Genomic DNA, 13,585 nt, shown 5'->3' on the forward strand with positions numbered 1-13,585 from the left:
ATGTGAGAAACCTAAAAAGGAAAGGAACCAAAACACTGAAAGAGCTCAAAAAATGTGTGGTTTAACAAAGCATTACACTGGACTCCATGGTTATGTGCCTTGCTTTACCTCTTGACACTAAGGGGCACTCCAGAGCAAACCCCTGTCCCTGCTGTGGGTCTCTCAAAGCTTTAAGCTTTAATTTCCATAGTTTCACACCTCTCTAGCATGAAAAAGGTTCATTTAAATCTTTAAAAGGAGTGGTGGTCAAAAAATAACATCTGTCTGTCAAGATCTGTAGATGGTGCAACCTTTTTGAGACTATTTTGCACAAAATTAAAAATTAATTCATACTGGGATCAACTGAAACCATTTATGTCATTTAAGTGAGACTGACTGAAGTCCACAGCGCTCAGCGCTATTCCCAAGCAGTATCCAAAATGCAATGTAAAAATGCAGACAATTTTCATCACACCTTCAAAACAAAATACTGTGTCTTTCTGGTTTACAAGACTGGTGTCTCAAAAAAAAAAGATGATTCATTTGTTTCTTAGCACTAAAAAAACCCTTCAGGCAGCTTGAAAAAAATGAAAAAAAATATTGTAATTTGATTCACAATGACTATTTGCACTTTGTTCAGTAATTATCTGGGCTGTGGCTGAAGCAGAGGATTGGTTATTGACCCTGCACCAAGCCCTGGGTGATGAAGCGTTCAGGGGAAGGTGACCGTCCCTCCTCCATCCCTCTCGCTCGGTGCCTGGGGGTGAAGCGGTGCCTCGGCCAGCCCTGCCCGGGCGAGGGGCTGGGGAGTGCAGGAGGCAGCTGGGGTCCTGCGCCACAGTTCAGAGGAGCTGCTGCAACTCCCCCAAATCAGCTTTAAATAAGGCAGTGCAGGCATTAATTATGAAGGCTTTTGGCAGCATGGAGCCTGCGGACTCTGCAGCTTGACCAGAGAAGCCGTGCTCTGTGCCAGTGCAAAATGTCCCCCAGGAAAGCAACAGCCACATCACTATACATGTATATATGTATACATACTTTTATAGGAAGAACAAAAGTGCTGTGCTACTGCATGCCTCCTCTGCACAGCTCTGCAGCACACACACAGAGCAACGAGCGTGGTGAGAGCTGAATTAAACTTCTTGTCTGAAGGATCCTTGTTCAGCCAGGATGGGTCTTTAATGGCAGGTTCACTCCTTGAGCTTTGTCCACTGGAGACCAAAATCACTGGAGATCAAGGGGAGAGGAAAATAGGAGTGAGCGTGTCCTTGCCGTGATGCTCGCAGCGTTGGAGGGTGTGGTGAGGTTTCATGGCTGGGCTGGCTCTTAGCCCAGAGACACAAAGAAGCATGTGGCAGATCTGAGGGCTGGGATGTAACCAAGTGAACCATGGTGAAAAAGAAAAGCAAGTCAGGCAGCTGTGCTTCTGGCCATGGCGTGGCTAAGCAGGCAAGACAAGACCCTTATTCCCAAGCTGTTATAAGGGGAAAATGCACCAGAGGCACATGGCGAGGAAGAAGACACTGAGTTTGGCCAGGAGCAGCGATTAGACTATTGCCCCAAAACCACAGTCCCAAACTCTGGGCTTAGCCAGATGGAGACTCAAGTTTACCTCTATTTTACAAGCTTAGGTTGCTTGTTACCATCTAAAGGTCTTTTGGCACAAATGTGCCTACCCCATGGGAGGGAGCTTCCCATCCCAGAGCCACCAGCATTGCCAGTACGGGCTGGCCTCACTGCTGAAGGGAGCAGTGGGACAGAGGAATGAAGACCAAAGGGAGCTGCTGTGTCATTTAGGGCAGTTAAGTACATTCATAGTGCAACACGTGCACCTGCATCCCTGCCTGAATAGCATCAATACTCTTTTTTGTTTCACTCTTGACGACAGAAGAGCCTTAATTGGGCATGAAGAAATTCATCAAGCAGCAGCCTGGTGCAGCCGTTGGGTCCCCATAGCATCTGGCAGCTGCCGTGCTGCAGCCCCGTGGCTGCTCAATGGCTGGCAGCTGCCCCAAAATAGCCCAAATATCATCCACCTACTGCAAAAACTGCTGCTCCCTGTGAACGTGAAACTCCGCTCCCACTGCTTGGGAACAGCACATGGGCTTTACAGCTTGCTGAGCTGCAGGGGCTGGGGCTTGGTGGAGCCAGGTCCCAGCTATTTGCTGCAAAGAGAGACAATAAAGTATGTTTCCAACCTGAGGAGCTGCTCAGAGCAGCAGACTGGAGGACTTGATGCAGCCCACTAAAGGGGAAATTTCTAGATGCTTTTGTGCATATGAACTCAGCAGGGACCAACCCGCATGGCAGCGAAGTGAAAGGGGAGCTCAGCCATTGATTTCAATAGCTGCAGCGTCTTGCTTTTGGTTTGACGCATTTTTAAAACAGGGGTGAGCAGGACTCATACTGGGAATAGAAACATTACCACCAATTTCATCCCCCTGAATAATTTGCCTATAACTTGCCTGTGCTTTGATCCAGAAGCTGCTTCAAGGGCACCAGAAATCCCTTCTCACCCCCCCATTGCACCCCTGTTGTGCTGCTGTTAGATTCAGCTCAATAATCTCTGTAGGCACAGTGAGGACATCTCAGTGACTTCAGATGTCCCCCTGGCCATGCACCAACATCCACTCCAGATGGGCAAATAAGCCCAGCCTTCCCCTCTCCTTCACTGGCAAAGAAGGTTTCAGGGTCTCCCCATTTAATCCCACGGCATTTTATGGTCTTGCCCTCCTTCTCGCCTTTCTAGTCAATGAAAATAAATACAGAATAAAAATAAAAACCCCGCACGTTTAGTTCATTTCTTGTATTTTTATTTAAAAAGAAGGTTTGCTAACAGCAATCAGTACCGTGGCCCAGGCCCCTCAACACAACAGTTGGCTTTAGCAGTCCCTGTGGCTTCATCCCTACTCTGTCCCTCCTCCATGCCGGGGACAAACCAGGGAATTATCCAGCTTTAACAACCACTCCTGAATCACAGGATGCTCCTTGGGATTGCAGACTACTTCCATCTTGCAGTTTTACTCTCTGTCTTCTATCTCAGGAAACCCCAGAGCTTAAGCTGAGGTTCACAGCCAGGTTTAGCTTTATTGTGCAACTAAATTCAAGTAACAAAAAAAAAAAAAAAAAAAAAGAGAAAAAAGCCAGGTTTCAAAAAAATACATCAAAGAAATCATTTTCTGGAGTTGGAAAGAAACATCCCCTCGGTGGCAGATTAGCCCACATTTATCCACTATAATGTTGCTTATACCTTAATCTTAGGCATCTTCATCTGACGCTAATTAGCAGGCTGGAGGCTCCTACGGGTACAGTAGCTTCTACATCCCAAAACATGAAAGTGAGCTCTTCCTTTTAACCACTGGAAGCACTCCGTTTTTAAAGAGACAATGTCAAATATTTCAGCCCCAAACTGTACACTTTTTAACTTTAACACAGCAGTAGGAGGAGGCACAAAGGTGATGATACCCAGCCTTGAAAGCATTGCAGTGCGTGGCCAAGGCTTGCCTGTGTAGTGTTATTTACTCTCCCACAAATTAAACCCAAACTGAATTCACTGAACCCTGGACTCACCCGCATTCTGACACTGAGTGCTAATTAGGAGACAAATAGAGTAGGCTACAGAAGCAGAAAATTAAACAGGCTAATCAGACCAATCTAGTTTCTTCCCTCAAAAAACCCAAAGCTTAGAGAACAGCAAATGTAGTTATAAAAACTTCTTTATATTTTGCGTTCTCTCTGAAAAAAAAAGGGAAAAGATAATTCCTTTGACGTTCATCACTAGGCAAGCATCCATCCAGATCCATCTGACATCCTATTTAACTGTTCAAAGTAAGAGCTAATCGGAGCTTTAAAGAAAGGACAGAGAGGGACTTCAGGAATACAGCGCTGTATGCTGGTTCTCTGTGGAGAAAGTGAAAATAAATTATTTAGACTTGACAAAGTCCCTTGAAGTTCTGCTGTCTTTCTGCTTGGCTGGGTCTCAGGCCTATCACCAATATATCAGCGGTTATTTTTGGAGGGGAAGAGAAGACAGGCTGCTTAGCAGGTAGCATTTGGGAATTAAGAGCTAGATGTACTTACGGTTTTCACAAGCCCTGACAGATGTTGAGTGTCTTTGACTATGGGACAGTAAGACACTTAATACTAATGGTGCTGGTTTGCAGCATCAAACCTCCTTCCTGCCACATTCCAGCATCTTTGCTCCTTTCTAAATTGCTCCTTATGAAAGGAAGAGAAAATACATGCTCAGCATCCTCCTCACCACCCACATGGCTCAACACTGATGTGCACCCGTTCTCTGGAGGCCCTCACATCTCTTCTCCAAGCAAATGTCACCGGGATCAGCTTAGCACAGCTCCCCACCGCTTCCTGAAGACCAAGCCGCAGCCCAGGAGGCTTCTCCCTCATGTCTCCGAAGGCTGTGCTCAGCCTGGTAGTCCATGTTTCAGATGGATCTGTGCGCGACTGCCGGGCACCGGTCCCGGCTGGGCAGGAGACAGGTCCTGCTCGGTGCCGCAGGCAGCCCCTTGGGTGTGAGAGCCGCCAACAAACCTTCCCTGCCCACCCCGCTCCCTGCCCCTTCCCCTCCCCGCCACGAGCACGGGGCCAAGAACGTGCCTCGCTGCAGAGTGCCAGCGCCGGCATCCTTGGCCAAACTAACTACCAAACCTTGGACCAGTCACAACAAACGGCTTAACGTTTACCCATCACCTAACATACCCTCAAAAACCAAGGCCACCTTCACACCTTTGGACGTAGGTCGAACGTCCTTCCGAGCCCAGCAAGCCCACGGCAAGGGGTCTTGCCCAGGCCAGTCACGTCAGATGCTCCCGCATCTCTCCTGCCCCTTCCTTGGTGAACACCAAACAGTTATAATACTCAGGTCAATATATATAGGTACCACGTATATATATTTGTGTCGCTGTTCTGTGCATTAACAAAGACAACCAACCCCACCAGGCACCACTCGTCCTTTCCGCCCCCTCCCCTTCCTCCTGTGGCTGTGCAGGAACACAGCCAGGGACCACCCTACGTGGCCCCATCGCACTCCCCCACTGTCAGCTTCAAGGCTCCCTGCTGGTGCAGCGTCTTTAAGGCTTTGAACTCCAAGGGCATGGTGTGTGGGCTGGCCTGCGAGGTGTAGCCGTACTTCAGGCTGTCGTAGTAGTGGTACTTGACCGGGTTCTGGTTCTGGTCCAGGGGAAAGGGCCAGAAGCCGTAGAGATAGATCTGGTTGCAGAAGCGGGTGGCTAAGGTGTACATGAGGAGGCCAGTGGTGGGTCGTTTGATATGCACCTTGTTCGTTAGCCAGTACCTGCAAAGGGAAAGTAAAGTATGTTATTCCCCCGCACATGGAGCTTGTGTCTTGCATATTTTCTCTCTCCAGCCTTTGACTGAGATATATTGGTGATTCAAAGTGAGAGGTTTCTGACTAGCAGAAGAGTCCTCCATGCCAAGAAAAAACCTCTCTAGGGATTGCTTCATGAATAAGCATCCTCCTGCTCCCTGTCTGGCGGTTACATCACACTTGTTGCTATGGCATTGAAGCATCTCATGCCTCGGCAATCCTTTATGAAAAACAAATTGTTGCAACAGCGGCCTTCAGTACTTCAGCCTACAATTATCTTCCAATCAACCGAGGAGATCAATACCACAGACCAAACCATCCACATGTCAAGTAGACTCCAGCAACCCCTTGAAGCAGACACACTCTCACACACACGCGCTGATGATTTTCATTGATGAATGAAGATTTTTACTCTGACAGTAAACACAAAAGGGCTGTAAAAACGTTTGCCTCGGAATAAAGGGTCACCAGGATGCAAGAGCTAAAACACACTGCTGTGTTCCCATTATACCCAGTGATTGCTACTCTGATCCTGGACTAAAATACATCACAGTCTGCAACATCAGTCCATGAGATACACAATATTGCAATATATGGTATGCGATACAGAGGTCAGCTGTGCTCGCTGCTGTAAAGTGCATTAGTTTCTATGAGGGATGGAAAAAAGAACAGGGGAAGGAGGCGCCCTGTAGTGATGCATGAGCAGAAATGGTATCAGCAGTTGTATTTTGGCCTGCCAATAAAAGTTATTGCAGCATCAACATTCTGCAAGAAGATGTTTCCAGTGCCCAGTGTTTATTGCACAGACAATTTACTGGGTTTGCTCAGCAGAAAACCACTGTCAGAGGAGCAAAATCAGAAAGCAAAAGGTTTGGGGAGGTAGAAGATGCACCCCCTTGGGTGCACTCCCTCCTCCCCTGGCATGTCTGATGCTGGAGCTGCCCCACAGCAGGCAGGGATGGTGCAGACAGCGCATCCCACCGTGTCACAGCCCGCTCAAGACCTCAGATTATTTTTAATAGATATTTCAAAGGGCCTGAGTTCAGGGCAGCACTTTGCATAAAAAACATGAGGAAACAGAGCAAAGCACATGGCATTTCTGTGGTCTCACCCAGAGGTTTGGGACCCTGAGCTGGGTCCCACTGTCGTACATGGAGCCATGGTAAGTGTCTTGCTCCTCATTCACACTTTCTGCCGGGTTCCTGAGGGTCTGGCACGCAGACAACGGGAACCCTTGGGAGAGCTGAGCCTTAATCCTGCAAATTAGCTTTTCGCGAAAGCCATTAAAATTTAGCAACCAAGGCACAAAACGTACTTGCTTGTTCTCAGCCAGATAAGAGAAAAAATTGACTTTTCTGGCGAATCAAATTCTGGAAGCCGAGTGACAGCCTTGGTGTGCGCAGGAAGGGCATGACATGGTTTACTGGGGTCCCACATCCCAGGGGTGCCCAAGTACCTCTAGCTTTAGTAAAAGACAAGCATGACGTTTTGGGGAGGTCCTCCTTGCCTGACTTGTGGAGTCAGCATCCAGCACAAAAAAGGAGCAAGAAACTGGGGGGAAAACTGTGAGAACCAGTATCTCAGAGGCACAGCATCAGCATTTTCTGGGCTTGCCTGGCCATATGGGTTGCACTGTGGGCACACAGCAAAGCTTGCTGCGGTGCCAAGGCAATCTTCTCCCACAGGTAGCCATAAAACAGCCTCCTTGATGAGTTTACAGGTAAGCACATTAGACCCCTGGCGTGCGGAGAGAAATGGGAGATTATCACAACCATTTAACACTGTGAATTAGGGTATCCTCATGCAGCAGGGAAACTACCTGGGAAGAACTATCACGCCACATTAACCAGTTGGTTTTGGGGGAAGACAACTGTCTGGGTTTGTCCTGCAGCTGCTTTAGCCTTAAAACTCTTTTTATCAATTTACTAGCTGGAGCACAGAAAGATGCTGGTGATCTTACGCCTGCCCAAAATATTAACTTTAGGGTTTTGTTGAGAGGTTGTAAAAACTCTACGAACATACAACAACCTTGACAGTGTGATGAAGTGACCCTTGCACATGGGCACCACTTGTGACCACCAATGTTTCAAGTGTATTAATGATAATAAAAATGACCTAGGTCAAACAGAGAAGCGCCCTACAGAAGCACGCTGTCCTCTGCAACCCAGCACGCACAAACAGCCTTACCAAGCCCAACAAGTGTCCGCCACCAGTACCCAAAAACAGCCCTACCAAAACCAACCCGGCACATCCACCTCAGCTAGCAAGCACTCACTCAAATAATATCAGGGCAGGTAACAATGACACTTCAGTTTCTTATAATAAAAATTAAAACCTGTCTCTTTTATCTGTATTTCCCTCTATGGCAGGCATGGCATTGCGAAAACGAGAAGGATGACAAACCTCACTCCTAGAGCATCATAAATTCTCGCTGCTGGCTGTAGCTTTGGGAGGGAGTGATGGACTCCAGGCTGTCCCAGCCCACCCACACAGATGACATACATAATATATAATGCCCAAACCAACACAGAGACTATACCACAGCACTTGCAATTTGTCTCCTGCACAGTGAAGGTGGGAAATCCTCCAGTGAGGTCTGGGAAATACTTTTTAATGACTGGTTTGTGATGGGAGTGTGGGAGCTACCAGGAAGATCTCCCTCTTACCTCTCCCACCACTGGCCAACTGAGACAGTGGCCACATTCCTGGTGCAGGAGAGAACAGCTGGGGATGGAAATAAAACCTAATTAATTCTGTAAACCCAAATGAGGTTGTCTAGGCGCACATGGGATGCTGTGTCAACAGCGCACCTTTAATATGTGAGGTTCGGGATTTTAATTAGGAGGAAAGATAATCTTGAAGCAGGCAGTAATTATTTTTCAAATTGGCTACACCAATCACCATAACTATTAACTGCAACATTTTATGGAAAGAGAAAGCAATTAAAAGCGAAGAGCAAAGAGCAGTCCTGAAATCCGATACCTCCTTTCTCAGAGCCGTTCTCACAGCGTGGACCTCCTTCAAAAGCTGGTGCTGTTTCTGTAAATAAACCCTCAGGGATGGAAGCAGCTACAGAGATATGCTGGTGCCTGAGCGAGATGCAGCTATGAACAGGAACGGTGATGCTGTCAGGCAAAAATTGTCCAAGACAGCTCTTGTTTCAGATCATGATAGTGACAGATGGGAAATGCCATCAGATCTTCAAGGTCATCTTTAGTAAGGAGGGAGCCTAGACACAAGCCCGAGCACCTACTTGAACTAATACTTGATGGTAGTCAAGGACAGAGGTTTCAAGAAGAGCAGCTCAGAGTCTCATCCTAGCTGGCAGGTGGGTTTGGTTGCTCCTCAGCAACATCAATTTTCCGAAAGGTTTCCAAGAAACTTAAGAAGTCTGCTAAGCAGAACTGCACAGCACTGCTGCTAGCTGCCTGACCATCGGTGGGGTGAGGGGTCTGCACTGCAGCCACAGGGGAAGTGACCACTGTATTTGGACTTTAAAGCCCAGTGGGAATCCTTCAGGAGACAAAACGCTCTGAAACTGCCCCTAGAAAGCTGCAGCTCCCACCTGAGCCAGGGAAGGTGGCAACCTCCACATCGCACATCTGGCACACGCACGCCACCCCGCTGACAGCGCTCATCCTCCCACCGAATTCGGGCAGCAGAGCCTGGCCTTGATTTGGGTTGAAACAATGGGTGCAAAACTCCTCCCTGCAGGCAGTGTTTGAGGACCACCAGCAAGGGCAGGGTCCTCTTCTGTGCTTACCCATCATCTCCTGATGTGTCTGAGAAAACACTAAAGTAACTTGTACCCTCCAGGTAAGGGTTAATCTGCAGGATAAAATGAACAAAATAATCCATCACCCTGATGAAATGAATAAAAAACTCAGGTCAATGAAGAAATCAAGTTTCAGCAATATCAGCTGCATCATTTAGAGATACTAATCAGAACAGCTGAAATAATGCAATTTCAGACCCTTTTGAAACAGCTTATTCATAAAAGCGTGATACAAACACAAGCTGTTGTGGAGGTGCTAGTCCTTGACTGTCAGAAGCATATTATCAGTCTGCCACACGCATCCTGCTCCCATTAATACTCACAAAAAACCAGCCACAGATAATCAGAGCGGGTGCCCCGACAGTGCTCCGCACTCATGCTGGTGCAGGGGAGGACAGGACCCGCCGGTGCTGGCAGGGCACAGCACGTATCCCCGCTGCTGGGTGGATAGAGATGAAGTGATGGAGCCCAGGGAGCAATCGCTATCCCCCATCCAGCTTCTCCCAGCCCTCTTCTGTCCATCACCTCCACCAAAACAGCTGAGAGCCGTGTACAGCGATGAGATCTGTGCTGGATGGGAACTGGCAGGTCCCCATCCAGATTCATGCTAATGCTGACTCTAAAAGCTGGACGTGGAGTCAGAGGTGGGCTTTATCACCAGGCAGGGCAATGCCCAAACATCAAATCAAGCCTCTACATTCAGACTGGATATGTACCGTGTGGCTTGGGTCTGGTTTTGGTGACTTGGCACAAGCAAATCAACTCTGAATCACACATAAATAACTCTTTTCTCCTCCAGGTCCTGAGCTCTGAAATGCCTGTTCAAACACACATGGTACTCACACCCACAAGTTAAAGCATTTCCAAACAGAGAGAAGAGGAGAAAAGTAACTGGGAAGAGGATTACTCTATTTCTTTCCCCTTTCCTTCCTATGCCCCTCCCCTTCTTTTGACAAAGAAAAGACTAAGTCTTCTTCCCAATTAACTGAAACAAATTAAATGTCTTGGGGTCTCAGTGCAGACACACCACAGCTTGGGTAAAATGTGCCTCAAGTGCAGAAGGGGTGAGAATAATTGCTCACACAAGGATTTATTTGTGGGATATCCACACGTGGCTTTATGGGGCATTCGTAGTCCCACCCCAGTCACACACTTGTGAATGGCTATTTGGTCATCTTCTTCCCTTACCTGAGCGCAGGACCACTGTCCTTAAACTGTCTGTGGGACCAGAGAGGAAGGGGTTTAAGGCATGAGTCCCCAGAGCAGATAAGCTTTCAGAGAAGCCCCTGTAAGCATAAAGTACCATAAGGGACAAAGGATGAAATAGCTGGTTTAGAAACCCCTCAAGTGGGTGACGTTGGCTGATCAACAGCAGAACTGATCTTGAGACAGAGTGAAAAAAGATGAGGTGGGAGAGCTGTGAAAAGAAAAAGCAGCAGCTTAGGTTTGATGTGTTAGAGAAAAGGGGAGCCTGTGAAGGGAGGCAAAACAGTGGGGTGATGCAATCAAAGCAACAGGTTAGGAGAATAATCTGCACATGTGTCCCCTGCATGGCTACAAGCAAGGCAAGGCTGCTGGAAAGGATGTGGCATCCACCATGGCTGATGGATAGGAAAGGCAGCAGCTGAGCAGCATTACCCTGAAAAATCACCAAAGGCTTAGATGGCGTTTGGGTGTGAGGACCCACGGAGACATCTGAGGCAAAGATGAATCCACTTTATGCCCCACCAGGCTGCACTTCTAAGGACACGTGGCAGAGTAGCACTGTGCAAGCTACGGACCCTGAGCAAGGTGATCGCCGTCGTGAAGAGCGCTCGCAAACTGTCACAGCTACTTGAATGTTAAACCTAACGGGAGACCTAGCCAAGGAGCTGGAAGACTTATTGATTTTTTTATTTTTTTTTTTTCTTTCAAGAAGCTCTTAACAAAATCTTATGGGATTAGACTTGGTTACTGCCAAGAGACCCTCGTGATGGACTCAGAAATGCTAGACTAGATTAGACAAGGCAAACTGAAACGTGTCCATGAATTCTCCGCAAGGAGCGATAGTCAAACCTCCAGACACAATTATTTTCCCCTGCTTCCTGCATTTCATGTTATTTCTCTAACAAAAGCTGCTTGGCAATAGGGATTACAAGGCTTTTTGGAGACACTAACAAGATGACTTGCTTGCTTCCCAGCCAGGAGACGAGCACTGCACTCGCCAGATGAATTGCTCAGGAGACATTTTATAGAATCGCACCGAAGCGAGACACGCACCCCCGAAACGCATGGCACCATCCCCATCCCCACGAGCTGGCTCCCTGCCATGGCACAGCTTTCCTCCTCAGCCTTAGGTAGTGACTTGGCTTCCTTCTGAGCTGCTCCATCGAAACGCTGATGGCTCTCTCCCCTCCTGGCATGAAGATGGTGAGTTTAACCATGTAAGAAGAGCCTCTGTCCTATTGCACAGCCTATCCAGAATCATCAACACAAAAAGCTATCAGCAAACATTTAAGACACCCTTCCAGCTAGGAAGGTGATGACTCAAATGATGCTGTTAAGGATGACAAAACCAAATGCTTTTTACTTATCTTGGCAACGCACACTCCACAAATGCCCCAAATGCACTGAAAATTACAGGAAAAAATGCTCAATTGCAACTGAAATGCATTCTGGTCTGGGGGAAAGCAGAGCAGGACAATAAATATACTGTGGTTCAAGGAGGAGTCAAGAACAAATGCATTTCGCTGATAGTGAAGGAAGAAGAGAAAAGGCAAAGCTTTTGTAGTTGAATTGAAGTTGGCCGAGATGTTAGCCTTTGTAGAAAGTGCTATTCCTTGAAAAAAAAGAAAAATATAAGAGACTGTCTTGGCTGAAAAGACTTTCCCCATTTCTTTGTGATTTCCCAATCAACTCAGGATAAATTATAAAGGGTAGCTTTATCCAGCAAGGGAGAAGATGGGACATCTCTGCAACTGCAGCCCAGAGGGATGTTCTGTGGGGCTCCGTGGGTTACTGATTCTCTGCTGCATGCTACATGCCGCAAAATGTATTTGTTTCACAAATCTCAGATCTGTCAAAGAGAAGTGTAATGCTACGAACCGGCATGTTCCGCAGAGAGAGCTGGAGAGACAGAGGAGGTCACTGGAGACCATATCCCTGCAACAGCAAGGAGTTCGTAAGTGAAAATATAGCACAATTGTAGGAATTAGTACCACAGAAGATGAAAAGTAAACTCATAGTGATTCTTGTCAGTTTGACCTGAGGAAAGACTCCTTCTTCATCCCAAACTACATCATATCAATTACCCTGAGCAGACGGTCAAGACAACCCTATAGGCACCTGAGAGACTACTTCCTATACAGCACTAAGAGCATCACCACACCTTGCCTTCCTCAGCTGCGGCCAATTCATTCAACACTGCCTGAATGCCTCTTAAATCCATTCAAATCCAAACCTGAGGAGACTGCACCAAGGAAAGGGTTAATGCTGACTCTAGCCTTCCCCCAGTACAGCACAGCCCTTGGTCCCCCAGCCCTGGGTGGTCCCTCTGCAAGCCTCCTTAGACAGGCCACAACACACTGGGTAGGGGTTGAAGTGCTCTCATCAGTTCTGGCTTTCTGAGGGGGCTGCAGTTTTAATTATATTAATTGTTAATTAGTAGGCATCCTTGTTTTCCTGCTGATAAGCGTGAGAGCAGGAGGGCAGGTCAGGCAGCAGCTCCCTTGGCTTCGAGGGCAGCCCCTGACGAGGATTAGCAATGGCTTCTGCAGTTATAATTGAATTAGTGATGCCTCTGTGCAACCGCGACCCACCTTTCTCCACTGCCCCACAGCACGGTGACCAGCCCAAGGGACAGGATCGAGGTCCTGGCTGTAGCTCAGATCAGCAGGTACTTAGAGCCTGTCATCAGCATCAGACAGTGCCCAACCACGTGCTGGTACCATATCCATCCCAGACACCCACCAACAGTGGCCGCTTCACTCACTTGCTGGTCTGACTTGTTGCACCCCTCTGCGCCCCAGTAGGTTTTCAGAAGCCCAAATCCACGTTCCTTACATGGGACCCCATTCAAACCCATGGGAGCACTAAAACGTGAAAAAGGAACACCCTACTCCAAGCCATGGGGGTGCATCACTCCATGCACCAAGAGACAGCGCTGAATCCCTGGGCTTGTCCCAAAAATCCCCACATCCCCTCCAGCCAGGCAGGATCTGCCAGCCACAGGTGGTGGCTCCAACATGGCTCTGTGGGAGATGCATGGGGACAAGAGAGCACCTGCCAGCCTGGCTGGACCGCAGGGCTGCAGCACAGAAGGGCCTGGAAGTTGCCGTGAGTTGGAAGATAAGCTCAGCAGCAGAGCTTATCGAGGCATCCTCCTCCTCTCCCGTGGGAAAGCGATGCCCAGACCTTGCCAATCCCTCTGCAAAGCTTCCTACGGGAAGTTTCTGGCAGTGGGAATGGCTGCCAGCACAGGATTAGCAGCCTGTTGATTTAAAGGGCTT

The 13,585-nt window shown here is 48.0% G+C and overlaps 1 protein-coding gene across 2 annotated transcripts in view; it reads right to left on the minus strand.

Moving 5' to 3' along the window:
* Nucleotides 1-2,767: 2,767 nt before the first annotated feature.
* The window catches only part of ST8SIA2 (ST8 alpha-N-acetyl-neuraminide alpha-2,8-sialyltransferase 2), a 32,879-nt gene continuing 22,061 nt past the window's right edge, over nucleotides 2,768-13,585 (minus strand). For both annotated transcript variants that reach the window (XM_074837702.1, XM_074837700.1), the window contains one exon: nucleotides 2,768-5,290. In XM_074837702.1, coding sequence (XP_074693803.1) covers nucleotides 5,005-5,290 — 286 coding nt within the window. In that variant the 3' untranslated portion in view covers nucleotides 2,768-5,004. The remainder of the gene's footprint in view (nucleotides 5,291-13,585) is intronic.

Source organism: Strix aluco, chromosome 12 (assembly GCF_031877795.1).
Source record: "Strix aluco isolate bStrAlu1 chromosome 12, bStrAlu1.hap1, whole genome shotgun sequence".
In the NCBI taxonomy this organism is placed as follows: Eukaryota; Metazoa; Chordata; class Aves; order Strigiformes; family Strigidae; genus Strix; species Strix aluco.